Source organism: Cornus florida, unplaced genomic scaffold, assembly GCF_030987335.1.
Source record: "Cornus florida cultivar Cherokee Brave unplaced genomic scaffold, ASM3098733v1 CherokeeBrave_3.0.0_Hap2_Chr04, whole genome shotgun sequence".
NCBI lineage: Eukaryota > Viridiplantae > Streptophyta > Magnoliopsida > Cornales > Cornaceae > Cornus > Cornus florida.
In genome coordinates this window covers 21816441-21836241 of record NW_026775574.1, presented here as the reverse complement: position 1 = coordinate 21836241, position 19801 = coordinate 21816441, and the positions used below count along the sequence as shown (strand labels likewise).

General features: G+C 34.5%; 1 protein-coding gene across 1 annotated transcript; it reads left to right on the top strand.

Annotated features, from left to right (window-relative positions):
- The first annotated feature begins 1750 nt into the window (after positions 1 to 1750).
- Positions 1751 to 3975, top strand: LOC132302965 (transcription factor MYB1R1). The gene is made up of 3 exons (XM_059799980.1): positions 1751 to 2197; positions 2344 to 2555; positions 3221 to 3975. The coding sequence occupies exons 1-3, from the start codon at positions 1915 to 1917 to the stop codon at positions 3665 to 3667; spliced, it is 942 nt and encodes a 313-aa protein (XP_059655963.1). The 5' UTR covers positions 1751 to 1914; the 3' UTR covers positions 3668 to 3975.
- The last annotated feature ends 15826 nt before the right edge of the window (positions 3976 to 19801 follow it).

Sequence of the window (19801 nt, the reverse complement as noted above, 5' to 3'; positions counted from 1 at the left end):
CAACTCATCTTGTCATGTTCATGATTTATTCATTTTTCAAAGGTTGAATATGGTGGAGGATACTAACTTTGATATAATCTCTAAATATTATATACTCATTAATATTTAAACTTTTGAAACAAAGATGATAATTTCTATGTAACAGTAATGTTATGATTGTCAACATTGACTGTAATTTATTTTCATATTTAGAATCTAAAATGAATTGGGTTTGACTTGAAGTATGAAATTATTTAATGGTTTTTATGGTTTTTTTAAATTATAATTTTAAATAGGCATGCTTAATGCATTGTGTCCTAGTTACTGGGAAGCTCCACGGTTTGGAGTGTTGAGGTTTGAGCCGCCTTCTCTAACTTCAACTATTCCTTTTAACTTCTAATCTAACATCTGACCAATTACTATGCTAAAAAAATAAATATAATTTTATATATTTAAACAATTTTAAACTATAATTTGGTCATTTGATACCGGTTAATGTAATGCTATTGTGTTATGGTCCACTTGGTACTCATTTTAATTTTAACTTGCAACAGAACAAGTGTTTTGTTGTAAATTATTTTAAATAATAATATAAAAAATATTTGGTAGCGTCCATTTTTTATTAAATATATTTAAAAATATATTTAATAAAAAATATTGTAAGTTTAAAAAATATAATGATTAGTTTTAAAATGTCATTTAAGACGTGAAAATATATAAAAATATCAAGTCGGTGTTTTGATTTTTGACCACTATTCACGAAACGTTTCGATATTATACAAAGCAAAACAGTTTTTCTCACTAAACGTATTTTATTCACCATTCATTGTTACACTATTCAATCAAAATAAAAACTCATGTACCAAAGAGACCTGAGCTCCTAACTTTAAATTTGAAGCCTCTAAAAAATTAATTTGCGCACAATTGGTTATGCTGAACAAGAGCGCCGGGCTGCAGATGGGGTGAAGTCTGAAACATGAAAAACATGTGTGTTATATAGATAAATAAAATGACTCAAATAATAATATTTAAATTCAACAATACTACTATATTGGGCATTAATGTGGATCAATAATAAATGTATACGTTTTAATTTATGGAAAATGCTTAGGCCCTCCTTAGTGAGATCTGCAATATATTCACCGCTGATATGAACCAATAATAAATGGACATATCATCTTTAATTAACAAATCAAAGATGGTGGATAAATATTCAATTACCAAATCAGAGATAGTGATTTGATTACCATTTATGATTTGGTAATTAAAATATGACGTGTCCATTTATTATTGGTCCACATTAGTGATGAGTATGTTGTGATGGTTGATCTAAGTATTGTCCTTATTTTAATTATCAAATCATAAACGATAATCAAATCACCATCTTTATTTTGGTTAGTGGGTGTTCATTTATTATTAGTTACATCAACAGTGAGTATGGTGTAGATCTCACCTAAATATTATTCATTTATTTTTATTGTTATAAAGTATAAAACAAAAGTAAGATATTACGTGGTTCAACTATTATAGTCTATATTCACGGTTACATCACTTTTACAAAATAAAAAATAAAGAGGATTTTTTTCCATTAATTTTTAGAAACACCAAATCTTCAATAATAAGAAACAATATCAATTACTAAAAAAATTTCCTCCACTAATTTATCCCTTAAATCTTCAATATTTATTTATTTATTTTATTTTATTTAACACAACTCAAAAAACAATATATAAAGTTTATATATAATAAATATTGAATAAACAAAACCCTAATTACTACGGAGTAGTATATCAGCCAAAGTGGCCCTTCTCGTCCTTTTCCAGTAGAGAGAGAGAGGAGTTCTCTTGGTTGTCATTGAGCTGAGACTTCATTATACGGATTCAAATACCAGTTTCTTCAAACCCTGAAGGCAAGATAACGACGACCACCACCACCATGTCTCGCGTGTGCTCGCAGTGCGGACACAACGGCCACAACTCCCGCACCTGCCCAGACGGCAGCGGCGGAGGAAATGGTGGCGCGGTCGCCTCCGCCGCCGCCGCCAACGGCATCATGCTATTCGGTGTCCGAGTCACGGAGGGATCGTTCAGGAAGAGCGCGAGCATGACCAATCTGGCCCAGTACGAGCAGACTCAGGACTCCACCGCCGATGTCAACGCCGGTTACGCCTCCGACGACATCGTTCACGCCTCCGCCAGGAGTGGTGAGCGCAAGAGAGGTACTCTATAATCTATATACGGACACATCCAGCAATACATAACTATATATATACACACACACCATGTGTTTGTATATATGTGTGTGAGAGTTTTTTAGCCGATTGATTTGTTTGTTGATTGTGTTTGTGTGTGTATAAATATATAGGAGTACCGTGGACGGAGGAGGAGCACAGGCTTTTCTTGTTAGGGTTGCAGAAGGTAGGGAAAGGCGATTGGAGAGGGATTTCGAGGAACTTCGTGAAGACGCGTACACCTACTCAAGTGGCAAGCCATGCTCAGAAGTATTTTCTCCGTCGAAACAACCATAACAGGAGGCGCCGGAGATCTAGTCTGTTCGACATCACCACCGATTCTGCGGTAATTCTTCTTTGTCATTTATTTTCTTTCTTAGAATAATTTAATAATGAAGTTAATAAATGACTCAAAACACAGAATTTTCTTGACCCAAAGAACAAACAATTTTTAATATATAAAGTAATTTTAGAAATTTGGCAACCAATTTAGTTTTGGTTTAATTTCTTAGAATAATTTAATAATGAAGTTAAGAAATGACTCAAAACACAGAATTTTCTCGACCCAAAGAAAACAAACAATTTTTAATATATAAAGTAATTTTAGAAATTTGTCAACCAATTCAGTTTTTTAGTTATCAGCATGTTTTCTTCACTTATTCACAATCTAAATCTAAATTCATATGTTTTGACTGTCATGCTTGTCTTCAAAGTGTCTCAAATTATAATTTATTGACTCGATTTGTTGTAATTATAATTATTGACTCGATTTGTTGTGATGTCAAAATCCATTTGTTCATCCGGTTCATGGTTGTCATAAAAGTAACCAAATTCAAATAAGTAAAATTTCGAACCATTATGTTAAAATTCATCATTAACATTGATGAAATTAATCTACCGAATGGAATCACGAGACAGTCATCATTAACATTGTTGTCATGATCAAACTATTTTAGATTACATTTTATTTTTCTTTCTCACTGTGGTTTTGTATTGTTTTGCAATTGACAGTTTAGGGGTAGCGCTATGGCTATGGAAGAAGATCAAGGTCACCAAGAAGCCATACCACACCAACCACCACTGCAGCCACATGTATCCAACAATCTTGGAGGATATCCGGTGTCGGCTTTTCCGGTGACACTCAGTCCAGTCGGGTTACCCATCATCAATGAGAACTGCACAGAGGGTCTCACATTACTTCAAAGCAATGAAGCGAACATTTCACCCAAGCTGGTCCGGTCAATTCCCACTCCTCCCGTACCTCCATCCTCAAAAATGGCAGAACTCAACTTGAACAACAACACATCCACCACCGACCCCTTGTCTCTATCCCTGAAGCTCCCTGCATCACCATCATCGTCGTCCGATCAGCCTGCAAGACACGGGTCGGGTTTTCAGGCAATGTCCGGGAGCAGCTTCAAGAGCAGTAGTGGGGATAGCATCATTAGTGTTGCTTGATGGAATATAATAATAATCACTGCTGGGTTTGTAAAGGGGGTTGAAGATTAAAGTTTGGATTAGTTAGGTTGGGATTTAGACATAAAGATTAGGTTATTAGATTATTAGGTGATTCCTTTTATTGTACAGGGTTAGAGACAAATATTTATGAAAGATGTCCTGTCTTTTCCAGTGGGTTGGGGTTCATGTTTATTATGACTGGTCCTTTAATGTGGTGTGGTGATTTCAGCACCTGGTACTCTTTGTTATGTGGTCTCCTTTTGGTTCTTTTTCAACTTCATCTTTGAAAAATATCTCTGTTTTGGATATTCTCTGTGTGTGATGCAATTGATGTTGTGATTTTATTGCCCATTTTGGACTTTTTGGTTGTACTTAGGATTACTTTAGAACTTGAAAATTTTCTTTCCTGGTGGCAGTACCGAGGAAAAGGGTGCTTCCGATCATGTTGGACCGTGGGGTAGGACATTTTGAGTCACAGTTTCCGCACATCTATCACAGTTTTTGGAATCACAGTTTCCGCACATCTATCACAGTTTTTGGAGTGCCTATCTATTTTGAAACAGAGGGAGTAATCATTGCTTTTTTTTTTGGCAGCATACTTACATTTGGGGAATCAACTTTTGCGGTCTTAGCTTTTTAAATTTGTGTTCTTTATTTCTATTACTTCTGCAAATTGAGCTCATAGGTTGCGACTGTTCCTAGCCACTGTTCCCAGACAACCACCAAGTGAGTTCAGAGTGTGGTAGCTTGAGCTTCAACTCTTCATTGGAATTGCAGTTTTTGGCCCCTCAACAAAGAGGAAATCCTGGTTCAGTTTTGTTTCGGGTGTTACCATGTTTCTCCCGCACCGCTTATGTCAGGAAGACCACCTTTGCATATGGCCTATACCTTTTAGCCATACAGGAGACATGTCCCATGCATGTAGATCAAAGCCTTTTATTGAAAAATTCAAATGCATAACCATAAAATTGAGCAAAATAACTAGGAAGACTCATCATCTGCATACCCTACTCTGCAAAAAATATATATATATATATATATATATATATATATTGTTTTGTGATTGCAAAAAAACTTTATCTGAGAGCTTAGAATATTGAAGAATTGCATAGAAATAAATGTTAAGCGACAGGAAACCAATACTGAGTAATAAACAAAGTATCTGTTTCTGTGAAATTGTGATCAGTCCCTTTCTTTGAATTTATTATAGTTTTCTTGTCTGTTGGTGCACTAGGCCACTTGATCACAATGTCAATATTAGTAACATTAACCATGTTAATTTTTTGGTTGTCCGTAGGATTCTCGCAGGTATGGTTGGTATGGTTAGATCAATGCTACACATCTCGAATAAAATTCGACTAAGTGAAGAAGAAAGAACCTTATCACACGCTAACACCAACCAAAATTCCATATAAATCTTCCTCATTCCTAACCAAAATTCCATAAGTGTGAGCATTCATCGATATAAAGATCACTCCATCTAAGAAAATGATTAACTTGAATAGATTCAAGCATGTAACTTTTTCACGTTGTGTTCGTTTGCATGGAATTGAAATTTGTGGAATTGGAGCTTTGGAATTGAAATTTATGGAATTGGAAAAAGACAATTAACAAAATTGATCAAAATTTTCTCTAATTCTACAAATTCCAATTCCAAACCTTCAATTCCACACACCGAACACAGCCTCAGTCTTTTCAACATACCACATACAACAATAATATTTGAAAAACTATTTCCTGCAGAAAGCATGCTTTACAATAAAGAACTTTAAGCATACACTTGTCAGAAACATCCAACTTGGATATGATCAGTTTAATTGATTTTGATTGCAAAATCAAGTACATAAAGATTAAAGAGAAGTCTCACTTATGTTCAAAAGCTATATATAACACATTTTCAATAAAAAACCAATATACATGCATGATATGTAGTGGAGGATAAAGAGAAGTGTAACTTGCATGTGCTCAAAAGCTAAAACACATTTTCTTACATATCATGTTCTTTTTCTTTTATTTATTTTACTAACTTTTCAAGCTAACACACAACCCCATAAAGCTAATGTCTAGATCATTAACACTTGAACTAGTTCGGTGCACGAGCTCTTGCTATACAGAATTTAATGAGGATTAGATGTACACAGCTTTACCTTCGAGAAGTTATAATTCTCTTAACTTTTCAACATACGAGCATAACTATATATAATAGCAGAGGGCCAAGTATATGAAAATGAGTGCATGATGAAACAGAAATTCCAAATAATGGAGGTGGCTAGTTAATTAATTACTTGGCTTGAGAAGGTGGTGGAGGCAATATAAATGGCGAGCTTTTGGACACCCCAATTGAATCGTGTTGGTTCTTTTCATGAAACCTCTTAATATACTCCGAAAAACTTTCTTCACTAGTAGTAGTATTGTTAACTCCACACATCATATAGGAAGAGTTCTCCTCCTCCTTGCCTGGATCCATCAAGTAAGACCGAGACTTGGAATCGCTTTCCGGCTCCTGTGACCTCTGACTCCTACGAAATTGAGCTGCCAGTGAGGCATCCATGCCGGTGACTGTGCCCTTTATCACCGGACGGATTCTGTCAGGCAGTGATGGAGGAACAATCGTTCTCAAGTTCATACTTGCAAGAGAAAGAGAAGAAAATTTGATTATGCTCACAATCATTTGCATGGATTTCTTGCAAAGTGATTTCTTTCTGTGTTTGGCTTTATGGGTCATGGCAAGTACTGATCAGTAACTAGCTTTCGCTTCAAGTATTATTTTGGATTATAAGAAGCTGATGAGCATAAAAACAATGAAACAGGAGTGTATGTATATATGGGTTATGAACTTACAAGAGAGTCAAATTGTTCTGTGGGGTTTCATGATAGTCGGTGGGTTAGCTAAAGGATTTGATTACAGCAAAACATGGCACATTCTTTGCGTGGGTCATTACATAATTCCATAATCCATAAAGTAAGGCCTCTTTGTCTTGTAGAGGCATGCAAGTCGAAAGATTGGGTCAGAGGGAATCCATCCTTCTAAAACCATCTTTGATTTAGGTTATGATTGATTAAGTTAACAGCACGGTGTTGCATCGTATTGTGATTATTCACACATGTAGAGGGAATTCATCTTTCTAAAATCATCTTTGATTTAGGTTAGAATTGAGTACGATAAGTGTTGTATCGTAATAGATATTGTGATCACTCACACATGTAGTTTACACGATCACACTCATTTGTTGGTGGGTATATTTCAATGTGCAGTACACCATAGAGGATTCCGGCTCCTTCAATTCACATCGGGAATGTTTTTTTTTAATAGCAAATTAGTGGGAGAGGACTTGAACAAATTCATTGAGCTGAACTCTCTACTAAATAGGTTGGTAATATCCAATTCACACAGGAATTGTTAAAAGAACAAACAATGTGAAGTTGTGAACTAATAGATTTCAATTGACAAAAATTATACACCATACAAAGACACAAAGCTTTACATAATTTGGTGTAATGCTTACTTTTATGTTGAATATCTAACAAAAAGTTTTACCACGTGAATAACAGGAAATTACGAGTTTCAACCCGAAACCTCAAACCACCCTTCCCGCACCATAGACGCGCCTATATAATAGGCTACAATAGAGTTTACAATCCAAATCCACAAAATCACAACAAAATTTTGGCCACAACCTCACAAGAATTGCTATATATATATATTGAGATGGATCTCGTAGTGAAGCATACGAATTAACTTGGTCGGTAGCATGCTAGGATTTTGGGATGATTAGGAAAATATCAAGCAGTTTAAGAAGTCTGCACACCATCTATGATAGTTACATTTGTGCATTAATAGAAGAAAGTGTCAAAGACTCTAGCTATATAGCAAAGCATTTTGTATTAGTATAATTATGAACAAAGGTGGATTTCTGTTTCAACTTTATGCCAATCTTTTCTGAATATACTGCAAAAAAGAGGAGGGTACTTATTCTGACTTTGATTTGTGAGCTTCTAGAGCTGTCATTGTTTTCGATTAATTGCTCAATGAGATCGACAAAGTTAATAGAAGAGCTTTGGATGAAGATTTTTCTTTAGTGCCTTTCTCTCCCTTTGGCTTTGATTTTCTAATTAGTTCCACCTCCTCCACTATCCCACTACTTGCTTTTTTTTCTAATCTAAAAGGCCACTTTATGAGCAAGTTTCAATCAGGATATCTCTCTCTTTGAAGTTCTTGAAATAATAATGTAATAATCCCAGAACTTTTTCTTCATTGTGTTTTGCTTTGTTTTTTTTTTTTTTTTTTTTTCATTTATTTCTTTATTTATTATATATATTTTTTGTTTATCTAAACATTGTCCCAATGTCTCAAATATTTCAGGGCAGTAGATTCTTTATAATCCACATCCTGGATTTGGAAAATAATTTTTGGTCCGATTGAATAAGTTGAAGTGACCAGCCAAACCACCCAAGGCCTGCCGATGCAACAAAGTGAGATCATCTCTTCAATCCATTTCATCATGTATGGCTAGTCATACAATTCTTCTAAACAAATTTCATTTTCTTTCCCATTTGACACTTTAGCCAATCCTCACTTAATGTCAATTAATTGGTACTTCCTTTTGGTATTTGATGATAATTTTTAATATATGAAATTGATAGAGATATTTTATTGGCTTCTAAATGAATGTATAATTTTCTGTTGTACTTTCATCAATTGATATAGTTTATTTATACACGTGATTAGGGCAAACCTTTTACAAATGGCATATGCTTTTCTTTCTTTTATAGGTAGTATATTATCAAATCTATTAGAGACGGTTTACTTAGACTAAGATACGAGATTTGAGCAGACTCTATATTCCATCTTCTCGACAAGTTCAGAAATTATAGGTGGTAGAGTCTTTTAGAATTATTCGAAGAGTAGGAGAGAATTTCAGAGAATTGTAGTTGTGTAGATAGAAAAATATAAAATGACAAAGGATTGTCGATAGTTTTAGATGGTAGATCTATTGTAATGCATTCATTCAAAGGAGAATGTCTATAAATAGAATAGATGTTTCATTTTAAACCAACAAGTTTCAAATGAGAGTGATAGCTCGCCAGCTCCAGTATAGTAACCACAAACTATAATCTCTGCTTATCTACTGTGATTTAATCCTTCTAAAATTTATAATTGTGTGTAAATAGAGAATATTCCAAAGAAATACAAAATGACACATGATTGTGGATGATTTTAGGAGATACAAATTACGTTTTGATTCATCTCTTTGATGAACTGATTTCTTTGGGTTCGGATTTTAGTTAAAATTCTTTACACAAATAAATAATTAGTTGAAAATTTAAATATTCATGCATGATAGTTGTTGGGTTACCTAAAGGCTTTGATTACAGCAAAACATGGCACATTTTTGTGTGGGTCATGACATAATTCCATAATCCATTAAGTAAGGTTCTTTGTCATGTAGAGGCATGCAAGTCAAAAGATTGGGTCAGAGGGAATCCATCCTTCTAAAACCATCTTTGATTTAGGTTAAATTGAATAAGTTAACAGCACGGTGTTGTATTATAATAGACCATTGTGATCATTTACACATATAGCGTCTATACATTTGAACGATCGTACATTAGTGGGAATATTGCACCATGTAGTACACCACAAAGGATTCCGGCTCCTTTAATTCACGCCGGGAATTTTTTTTTTAACGGCAAATAGTGGGAAGGAACTTAAACACTGATACACCTTCTCAAACTCTATACTAAATAGGTCACTAGGTAATGTCCAATTCACACAGGAATTGTTGAAAACAAACAATGTGAAGTTGTGAACTAATAGATTTCAATTGACAAACAATATACACCATACAAAGACACAGATTTACATAATTTGGTGTACAAAAGATTTTACTATTTGAATAATAGGAAATTACGAGCTTCAACCCGAACTCCCAAACCAACCCCTTCCCCCACCACATGTCTTAATCACGCCTATAAAATAGGCTACAATAGAGTCTACAACCCAAATCCACAAAATCACAACAAAATTCTCACAATAATTGCTATATATATTGAGATGAATGTCCTAGTGAAGCATACGAATTAACTTGGTTGGTAGCATGCTAGGCTTTTGGGATGATTAGGAAAATGTCAAGAACTTTGTGAAGTCTGCACACCTTCTATGATAGTAACATTTATGCATTAATAGAAAGTGTCAAAAGACTCTAGCTTTATACCAAAGCATTTTGTAGTAGTAGTATAATGATGAACAAAGGTGGATTTCTGTTTCAACTTTATGCCAATCTTTTCTGAATATACTGCAAAAAAGAGGAGGGTACTTATTCTGACTTTTGATTTGTGAGCTTCTCGAGCTGTCGTTGTTTTCGATTAATTGCTCAATGAAGAGCTGAGATCGCCAGTTAATACAAGAGCTTTTGATAAAGATTCTTCTATAGTGCCTTTCTCTCTCTTTGGCTTTGATTTTCTAATTAGTTCCACCTCCTCCACTATTTGTTTATTTAAGCATTGTCCCAATGTCCCATATATTTCAGGGCAGCTGTAGATTATTTGGAAAATGGTTTTTGGCCCGATTGAATAGGCCGAAGTGATGAGCCAAATCACCTAGAGCCTCCCTATGCAACTAAGTGGGATCATCTTTTTGGTCCATTTCATCATGCATAGGTAACAGGGCGCAAATCCTCTATTGTGACCTTTCTATGCGGTCTCGAGTTTTAAGTGGCCTATATTTTACCACATCATTCTTCATTTAATAGTTCTTAAGGCAGTGTTTGAGTGAAATTGAGACAGCGTTTGGATCCTTCTTCACCACCATTTATAAGTATCTTCACACACAAAATAAGTTATGCACATAATACAGACTAAGTAATGTCACATATAAATGTAACTCAATTCAACATACTGTGTTTGGCAATTACACCGCCATTTATAAGTAATATTTCACTACCATTTATAAGTATCTTCACTCTTAAATTAAGGCATGCACATAAATGATGTTGTTACTTTTAAACTCCTGTAATGTTACTTTTTAGATCCTGTGATGTTACTTATAAATGGTGGTGTATCTTCACCTTTAAATTAAGGTATGCATATAAATGGTAATGTTACTTTTAGACTCATGTGATGTTACTTTTTAGATCATGTGATATTACTTATAAATAGTGATGAAATGTTACTTATAAATTGTAGTGTATCTTCACCCTTAAATTAAAGTATGCACATAAATGGTGATGTTACTTTTAGACTCCTGTGATGTTACTTTTTAGATCATGTGATGTTACTTATAAATGGTGGTGAAATGTTACTTATAAATAGTAATGTAATTGCCAAACGCGGACTTAGTGTCTGTTTTATGAAGAAATACGTGGCCAAACCAACGCCACAAGACAGTGAACAATAAAAGACTACAAGAATAATTACAGCAGGTGATTCGCGCCCTCGGTAACAAGTTTCATTTTCTTTCTCATTTGACACTTGCCATGTTAGAGTCAATCATCACTTAATGCCAATTAATTGGTACTTCCTCTTGGTATTTGATGATATATTAAACGACAATTTTTAATATGAAATTGATAGAGATATTTTATTGACTTTTAAATGAATATATTGTACTTTCTATCTATTGATAACGTTCACACACACACACACTCACGCACGCACGCACACGTGATTAAGGAAAACTTTTTAAAAAGGGTGTATGCTTTCCTTTTCTTTTTCTTTTTTTTTTTAAAGACGCATCAATCCTAATTAGATAATTCTTACCTAGTTCTGGCGATAAGAATTGAATCTCTGTTCTTGGGGGCTTTGCCCTTTTTTCTGTGTCCCCTTTATTAAGGGTCCTAAGCCCTTTTTATATAGGAAAAAACCCTACTCATTTCCTTTTAAGACTAGCATTGCTTGTCTCTTAAGAATCCGAATCACATCATACTATCTTTATAATAAGGATTTACATTATTTGGTTTCCATGGATTATGCCGTCAGACTCTTGAAGTCTGACGCTTTTTGTAGTTAGGGTTGCCCCCACATAGCCGCATAGTTGGGCTATTTGCCACTTTTTTCTTTTTAGACCGGGTGGCTCTTCGTGCCTTTTGCTTCCACGCATGTACATCTGCCTCAATTATGCTTGGTACTTCCAGAGTTCGATGATGCTTTTGTGATAGGTCTAGGCAATCAATGAGACTTTATATATTAAATTGATCAGTAGTCATGTAGTTATAGATGACATCGCCTAGACAAGCTCTGCCACTCTGCAATGACAAATAAATTATGGACCACAGATAGTGGTACCAAAGGCAAGCATGGCATCATTATGAATAAGAAGGGAAATTTATATCATAAGAATAAATTAACCTTATGATTGCATGTATATATATTTATTCAAACAATATAATGAATAATTGTCTAGAGCTTAGAATATCAGTTGAAATATATTTGGCAACTCACACGTATATGTCATTGACAACCATATCTAAGCACAAGTACCATGTTAACTCTTTGTGTGCATTCTAATATGTGCTATACAGTGCTTGCGAAAACACTTTCCTGCTATTATCAATTAATTGTTCAATTGCAAATTTAAATGCACCTCCATAATTGAAATGAAGAGATGAGTGTAAAAGAATGCATTCGTGCATATAATTTCAAGTTATCTAATTTATGCTTATAGCAAAACAGAATTTATCTATTCTTTTGGAGATAAATCGGTAGGGGGAGTAGTCGCAGTGTCACTATGGCAACTCTTTGTGCTGATAATACCAATATATGGCATAATAAAAATTGTAATCTTTCATTATTATTTATGAGCGGCATAATAATGGACTTCTAGAGCAAGGTTACAGTTATCCTGCTAGCTTCACTAGAATTCTTCCCTAGAATTTTTCTAATGATATTCTATATTTGGAAAGAAAGAATGAAGAACCAATTGAATTATGCCATTCAATAAAATTAAAATCCTAAGCAAAATTAGCTAAATTAATAAACACTGGTCCATAATAACTAATATCCCATATGTGAATAGTTAGTTTCCCAAGTATGATAAAAAAACTTCCGGCAACTGCTTTATTTTTATACCAACATTCTCTTTCATTTAAGGAAAAGAATAATGATCAAGGAAGTTGGGATTTGCAAGGGCTCATGCCAAATTAGATCTCATTTACTTACCAATAACTTTGTATTAGCAATGTACGAAGTCTGATTGCATCATGTGTGTTTATATATATAATATTGATATATATATATAATATATTTAATTTTTAATAAAGATTTCTATCACAAAAAGCTTAGCCCTAACTGTAAAAATCAAATTGAAAAACTTATCTGATTAGAGAGATTTGCGTCTGAAAAGGCCTGGGATGTTTGAAATACCCGGTCGATAAGTCTACTGAAGTTTGTAGCGCCAAGCATCGATGCGGCATCTTTGATGGATCAAAGCATTCAAAGAAAGAATTTCGTGCAAACCAGAACAATCCTCAATAGGAAAGAAGTGAGATTTGCGTCTGAAAAGGCCTGTGATGTTTGAAATACCCGGTCGATAAGTCTACTGAAGTTTGTAGCGCCAAGCATCGATGCGGCATCTTTGATGGATCAAAGCATTCAAAGAAAGAATTTCGTGCAAACCAGAACAATCCTCAATAGGAAAGAAGTGGTAAGAACTGGAGTTTAAAATAAATATTTACAAAGTAGTGCTCCAAAGGCACTTGCATATTTGCTCGCGAATCTAGAATTGCAATTTGCTGCAACTTGATTTGCAGAGAATTCATACCATACTATATACAACCTTTATTGCAAGATGGTTAAACCATAGTAGTTTCATGCAATTAATTGACACATTTCACATAATCAGCCATGGTTAACGTTCAAGACAAATACATGCCTTATATATTTTCCTCACTTCTGTTTTTGTTTCTTTCTAACTCAAAATGATGATGTCATCCAATATCATGCTTATTTATAAGAATGACTCATAGATACTTTAAGACCCATATGATGTGGATGTGAAAATAGTGCCAGAAAACCTTCATTTTTATTAGTGCAATACCCTTGTACACAGTCAGATTCTCTTTAGTGTATATCCTCATTAAAGATATCAATTATTTCATCTTGATTTCTACTGAAAATTAGGTTCTAATTCAATAACAGAAATTGAGAGAGAATTATTAATTGAAAAGAGGAATTTCGTAATCGTACCATTTGAGAGAGAATTATTAATTAAAGAGAGGAATTCTACAATCATACCTTGGTTGAAGATTGAATCATTAGAATACCTTTATGAATTTTCTAGAAACCTTTGAGCATTTGCTGCAAAATTGTCCTCAATTGGTTTATTGCCGCTGAGTTAGTGATCAACCTTCGGCTTGTTGCCTCTGTAACTCTATCAATCCAAATCATGTTGGATTTTCCCTTGTGTAGAGATTACCGATGGATCATCCAAGCTACAGATTGATTAGAAACCATTACCACTTTGTGTTCTTAAAAGGCTGGGTTGAAACCCCTTTGGATCCAGTATCTTCCCAGACTTCTAAAACTCCTCATTTACCTTTACTCCCTCGTGAATCAACAGCGTGGCTTCGCCATCATCGTCGACAATGAGGTCAAGTCCACCACCAGGGCCAATCGAGAGCACGCTCGGTATACCACCAGTACTCTTGGACGGTCTTGCCCTTTCAGGCAAACACGGCGGCGCTGTCACGAGCGACGGTGGAGGCAGCGTGGTGAGGATGTTACAGGAGTAGCAACGGACCTTGGCACTTAAGGCGGTTAGGGTTTTCGTTGAGGACCGCTGTCTGGATGGTCATGTGGAGTAAGTCGGTGATCCGAGCTCCGGGTTGGGCCGAACTCAGTCCAGCAAGACATGAGGATTTTGTTATTATTATTATTTTTTAGGATCAAACCAACTATGACATTAGTGGCAATGGAGACAGCAGCGAGCTCAAGGTCGCCAAGGTAATCGGCGAAAGCTTGGGTGATAACGAACATGGAGTAGGAGGCGAGGCGACTGAAGATTGCAAGGCCCACAATTTGCCATAGCTTCTTTGATTCAATCCAGACCCTCCGTAGAAAATCTAGGTCTTGATCATCTTCTTGATATTCTGTTCCGACGGTGGATATTAAGTAGTCTAGTAAGGGGACTTTTGGGTCCTCTACTGGGACCTTACTGAACATTTTTTCTTGGCGCTCTCTCTGTGCACCTTAGTTTTTTCTTGGTGCACCTTAGTTTTTTTCTTAGTGCATTTGAATTGGGGATGAGGAATTGAAGTGGGTTGTGACATGAAGATATAAATAGGTGAACACATTTCATATATTTTTTGAGGTAGCAACGTGGTTATGCCACGTTTGATCTATGCAGGTGTTTCTAGGAAACTCTCTAAGAGGCTGTATATATATATAACAACTATATTCATGCAAAGTGGATCGTGCACGTCACGTTACCCGATTGTAATTTTGGTGGTTGGAAAGGGATAGGTTCAAGTCCCACATCACTGGTGTAACGTGATTTGAACCATCTGAGCCAGATAACTAATCACTCGTGCAGATATATTTTTATACATTTCTCACAAAAGGCGCCAAAGTGTATGTACAAAAATTCGTTTAACTTTGACAAGTCAACCAAACTTCTATAATTACTACACCCAAAATAATAATGAAAAGAAAACATTGAACTAGATAAATTGTATAGAGATGAGGGGTATTTTGATGATATGACCTGTAATACCCCTAATTTTAAAAGGATAGTCTCGACATTTTAAGTTTTATTTTTATTGCATTCTTATTTATTTATGTGTTTGGTTGCCTGTTTATTTTTAATTAATTGATTGATTGTTTGTTTTAAGTGAATTGTTTGTTTCATTGTTAATTTAATTGTATTGTTTTTTCTTTAATTAGATTAAAATGTTATTGTTAAATTTAATTGTATTTTTATTTCCTTTAATTGAATTACTTGTTTTATTTATTTTAAATGGTTTATTATGTTATTTAAATGGAATTAATTGGATTAAATTAGTATTTCTAATTGTAATGTAAAATTAGGGTTTTAGTCTTTTATGACTCACGTATTGGCCGACTAGACTAAGAGTTAATTAGGTTTTCCATCTCTGATTAGAATTGGACCTAGGTTTTTATTGGTGCCTATAAATATACTGTTATACGTCTTCAAAAGGGTTGGAAAAACCCTATGCACGTACAGTGTTATAGAGAGAAACAGAGAGGGAATTGGAGAGATAGCAGTTAGAGCTTTGGCTGTGGCTTAAAGGACAGACCTAGGAGGAAGGAAGGTTAAGCAGTAAGAAGTTGACAGTGAACGAACGTCATCGGAAAGCTTAGGAAGGCAGCGACGAGGTTTTGAATCAAAACCACACAGGCAAGTTCTATTCTGTCTCTCTTCCTTTGACCTGTGTTCTGTGCATACTTAGATGATCTCTAGGATCTTAATCGGATATTTAACTGAATCTTGTATGCTAAGTATATGTTGAATGGCTCATCTGTATGTGTTTAATTTACTCTAGAATTGTTCTTGCAAGTTTGGGTTTCACCGTTTGATCTTACAAACTAATGAATCGGTAACTGTTATCATTATCGTTTTTAATATAAACTACTTTAAATAAATGATAGGGATGATACTGGATGAAATATAGACTGTTAGGATCATTTTTATGAAGAACAGAAGGGCTGGAAATGGACGGAGACGAAGCAGACGAAGCGAAGAAGTGTAGAGCTCTCAGAGAGAGAGAGAGCCGGCTCCATGGAAGTGGGAGCCGGCTCCCACTTGTGCAAAGTTAGCTTCAGGAGGTTGGGAGCTGTCTCCCCTCTTCACAGAACCAGCTCCAAGTCTAGGGAGCCGGCTCTGAGGTGGTTGGGATAGGCTTTATTGTTTTGAAACGTATCGAAGGTGATTTGCACACTGTTTGGTTAAATTTGGTATTCTGAACTGTGTTGGGATATTTAGAGGGTTCTAAATATTAATTCATGGTGTATTAAAGCCCTAGGATGCAACCTTTTATTTATATGCTAATTAACCAAACACAGTTCAGAATACCAAATTTAACCAAATAGTGCGCAAATCACCTCCAATACACTTCAAAACAATAGAGCCTGCTCACAAGAAAAAAGAACAGGCTCAAACCACCTCAGAGCCAGCTCCCTAGACCTTGGAGCCGTCTCTACACAAGAGGGAGCCGGCTCCCACTTCTATGGGGCCGACTCTCTCCCTCTCTGAGAGCTTTGCACTTTTTCGCTTCGTCTGTTTCGTCTCTGGCCGTTTCCAGCCCTTCTGTTCTTCATAAAAATGATCATAACAGTCTATATTTCATCCAGTATCATCCTTATTATTTATTTAAAATAGTTTATATTAAAAACGTTAATAACAACAGTTACCGATTCATTAGCCTGTAAGATCAAACGGTGAAACCCAAACTTGCAAGAACAATTTCAGAGTAAATTAAACACATACAAACGAGCCATTCAACATATACTAAGCATGCAAGATTCAGTTAAATATCCGATTAAGATCCTAGAGATCATTTAAGTATGCACAGAACACAGGTCAAAGGGAGAGAGACAGAATAGAACTTGCCTATGTGGTTTTGAATCAAAACCTCGTTGCCGTCTTCCTAAGCTTTCCGACGATGTTCGTTCACTATCAACTTCCTACTGCTTAACCTTCCCTCCTCCTAGTTCTGTCCTTTAAGCCACAGCCGAAACCCTAACTGCTATCTCTCCAATTCCCTTTTTGTTTCTCTCTATAACACTGTACGTGCATAGGGTTTTTCCAACCCTTTTGAAGACGTATAACAGTATATTTATAGGCACGAAAAAAACCTAGGTCCAATTCTAATCAGAGATGGAAAACCTAATTAACTCCTAATCTAGTCGGCCAATACGTGAGTCATAAAAGACTAAAACCCTAATTTTACATTACAATTAGAAATATTAATTTAATCCAATTAATTTTATTTAAATAACCTAATAAACCATTTAAAAGAAATAAAACAAATTTTACATTACAATTAGAAATACTAATTTAATCTAATTAATTCTATTTAAATAACCTAATAAACCATTTAAAATAAATAAAACAAGTAATTCAATTAAAGGAAATAAAAATACAATTAAATTTAACAATAACACTTTAATCCAATTAAAGAAAAAACAATACAATTAAATTAACAATGAAACAAATAATTCACTTAAAACAAACAATCAATCAATTAATTTAAAATAAACAGGAAACCAAACACATAAACAAATAAGAATGCAATAAAAATAAAACTTAAAATGCCAAGACTATCCTTCTAAAATTAGGGGTATTACATTCTTCTCCCCTAACAAAAGGAATTTCGTCCTCAGAATTCACGAAACACTAAATTATTTACTTTTAAAATTCATTTCCGTTCTCGTGTGGACTCAGCCTCTGTGTATAGGCTCTACTGAATTCCAATGCTTCCAATAATAAACAAGGTTCCTATATTTAAGAAACCCCACCACTGTACAACTCCTAGGTTATATCTAACAACGACGCACTCGTACCTAATATAGAGTTAAGGTAACGATCCTTATTCCTCCAACTTTCATAGGATAATTGCACAAAATTCCTATACAGCCAGTGCTAACAAATTTGGTAACGCGAATCTATATGCAATACCAAAAGCCTATAACGAATATAACGTAGCAATTTTAATTATGCTTTAGCAAATCAACCATGCTGTTAAGAATATATTTATTTATACTTGTGCAATTCAACCATGTCCACTTAAGTATATTTGGTTATATATACCGATTCTAAACTTAACGATGAACTAAATCACACATAGTCATAGCATGCATATCACACGCATAACATTAATTTAAAATCAATCTATCCAGATATACCAATTAAACATGTCCTTACATCAACCGGTTCACTTGACCAGACATTCGATGTCTTACATCAACCTTTTATTTATATGCTAATGATTTTTAAACATATGAAAGTTTAAAACAAGTTACATACTGATTCACGGATGTAACGGATAGAGAGGATTTAATTGCTTAAACTGCGTCTAAAAATTTAATGGACTGTAACATGGACTCCAAACATTATATTATGCTGTATTAGAATCCACATTGCATAATTAATATCTTTATGCTCGTGGATTTAACAGTAGGAAAGTTTAACCGATCTTGCATACTGTTAACGGATAGACAAGATTAAATTGTTTAGTTTTGGTTTAACAATTTAATGGATTGTAGTATGATTTACAAATCTTATTTTGGATGCATAATAGGGTCATATAATTATCGGACTTGATTTATGCTTACTCTGGATTCTAATTGCTGAGATATTAAACTTTATGCTGCAATTACATGGATTAAGGTTTTAGATTTTAATTACTGAAATATTATACTTTATTCTGCAATTACTTGGATTATTGATTTGGACTTTAATTGTTGGACTATTAAACTATGTATGTCAATTACATGGATTAAGGTTTTGGATTTTAATTGTTGAAATATTAGACTTTATTCTGCAATTACTTGGATTATTGATTTGGACTTTAGATGCTGGATTATTAAACTATGTCTGTCAATTACATGGATTTATGTGTTGAATTTTAATTACTGAATTATTATAATAAATTCTGTTAATTATATGGATGTTATGGATTATATGTACCGATATCGGACGGTAGCATACTAGGGATGGATTAGCTCAAAACGTTAAATCCTACCGTCTTTGAATAAGGGAATGGATTGTAAAAATTGAATTCTACTTATATTTAAGTCAAATCAACTGAATAAGTTGAGTGACTTCATAGATTAATTGTTATTTGTAGTTAAATCAAATCAACTGAATAAGTTGAGTGACTAACTGGATTGGAAATCTTATGTCAGATCAATGAACAATTGAATGACATACTCTATTTTGGTCAGACTTTAAATATATAATTATGGTGCCACGTTATGAGCTTGAGTCTCAGGATCGTTGGTTAGGGAGCGTATATGCATTGGGCTGCATAACTGGTTATGATGGTTGAGGTGTACACTGTTAGGTCTAGGTACTCATGCCCACCTTCGGGTGCGTTTTTGCATGTTGCCTTCTATTCAGGTTGAGACCCCCATTGTAGTCCAGTGAGAGTCCTGTAGTGTGAATATATATATATATAT

What these genes read in the sequence shown, in the direction of transcription:
- LOC132302965 (XM_059799980.1), top strand. Translation starts at nt 1,915, where the DNA reads ATGTCTCGCGTGTGCTCGCAGTGCGGACACAACGGCCACAACTCCCGC. An exon ending in GAGTGGTGAGCGCAAGAGAG is followed by an intron (nt 2,198 to 2,343) that starts GTACTCTATAAT and finishes ATAAATATATAG; the next exon opens with GAGTACCGTGGACGGAGGAG. An exon ending in ACATCACCACCGATTCTGCG is followed by an intron (nt 2,556 to 3,220) that starts GTAATTCTTCTT and finishes TGCAATTGACAG; the next exon opens with TTTAGGGGTAGCGCTATGGC.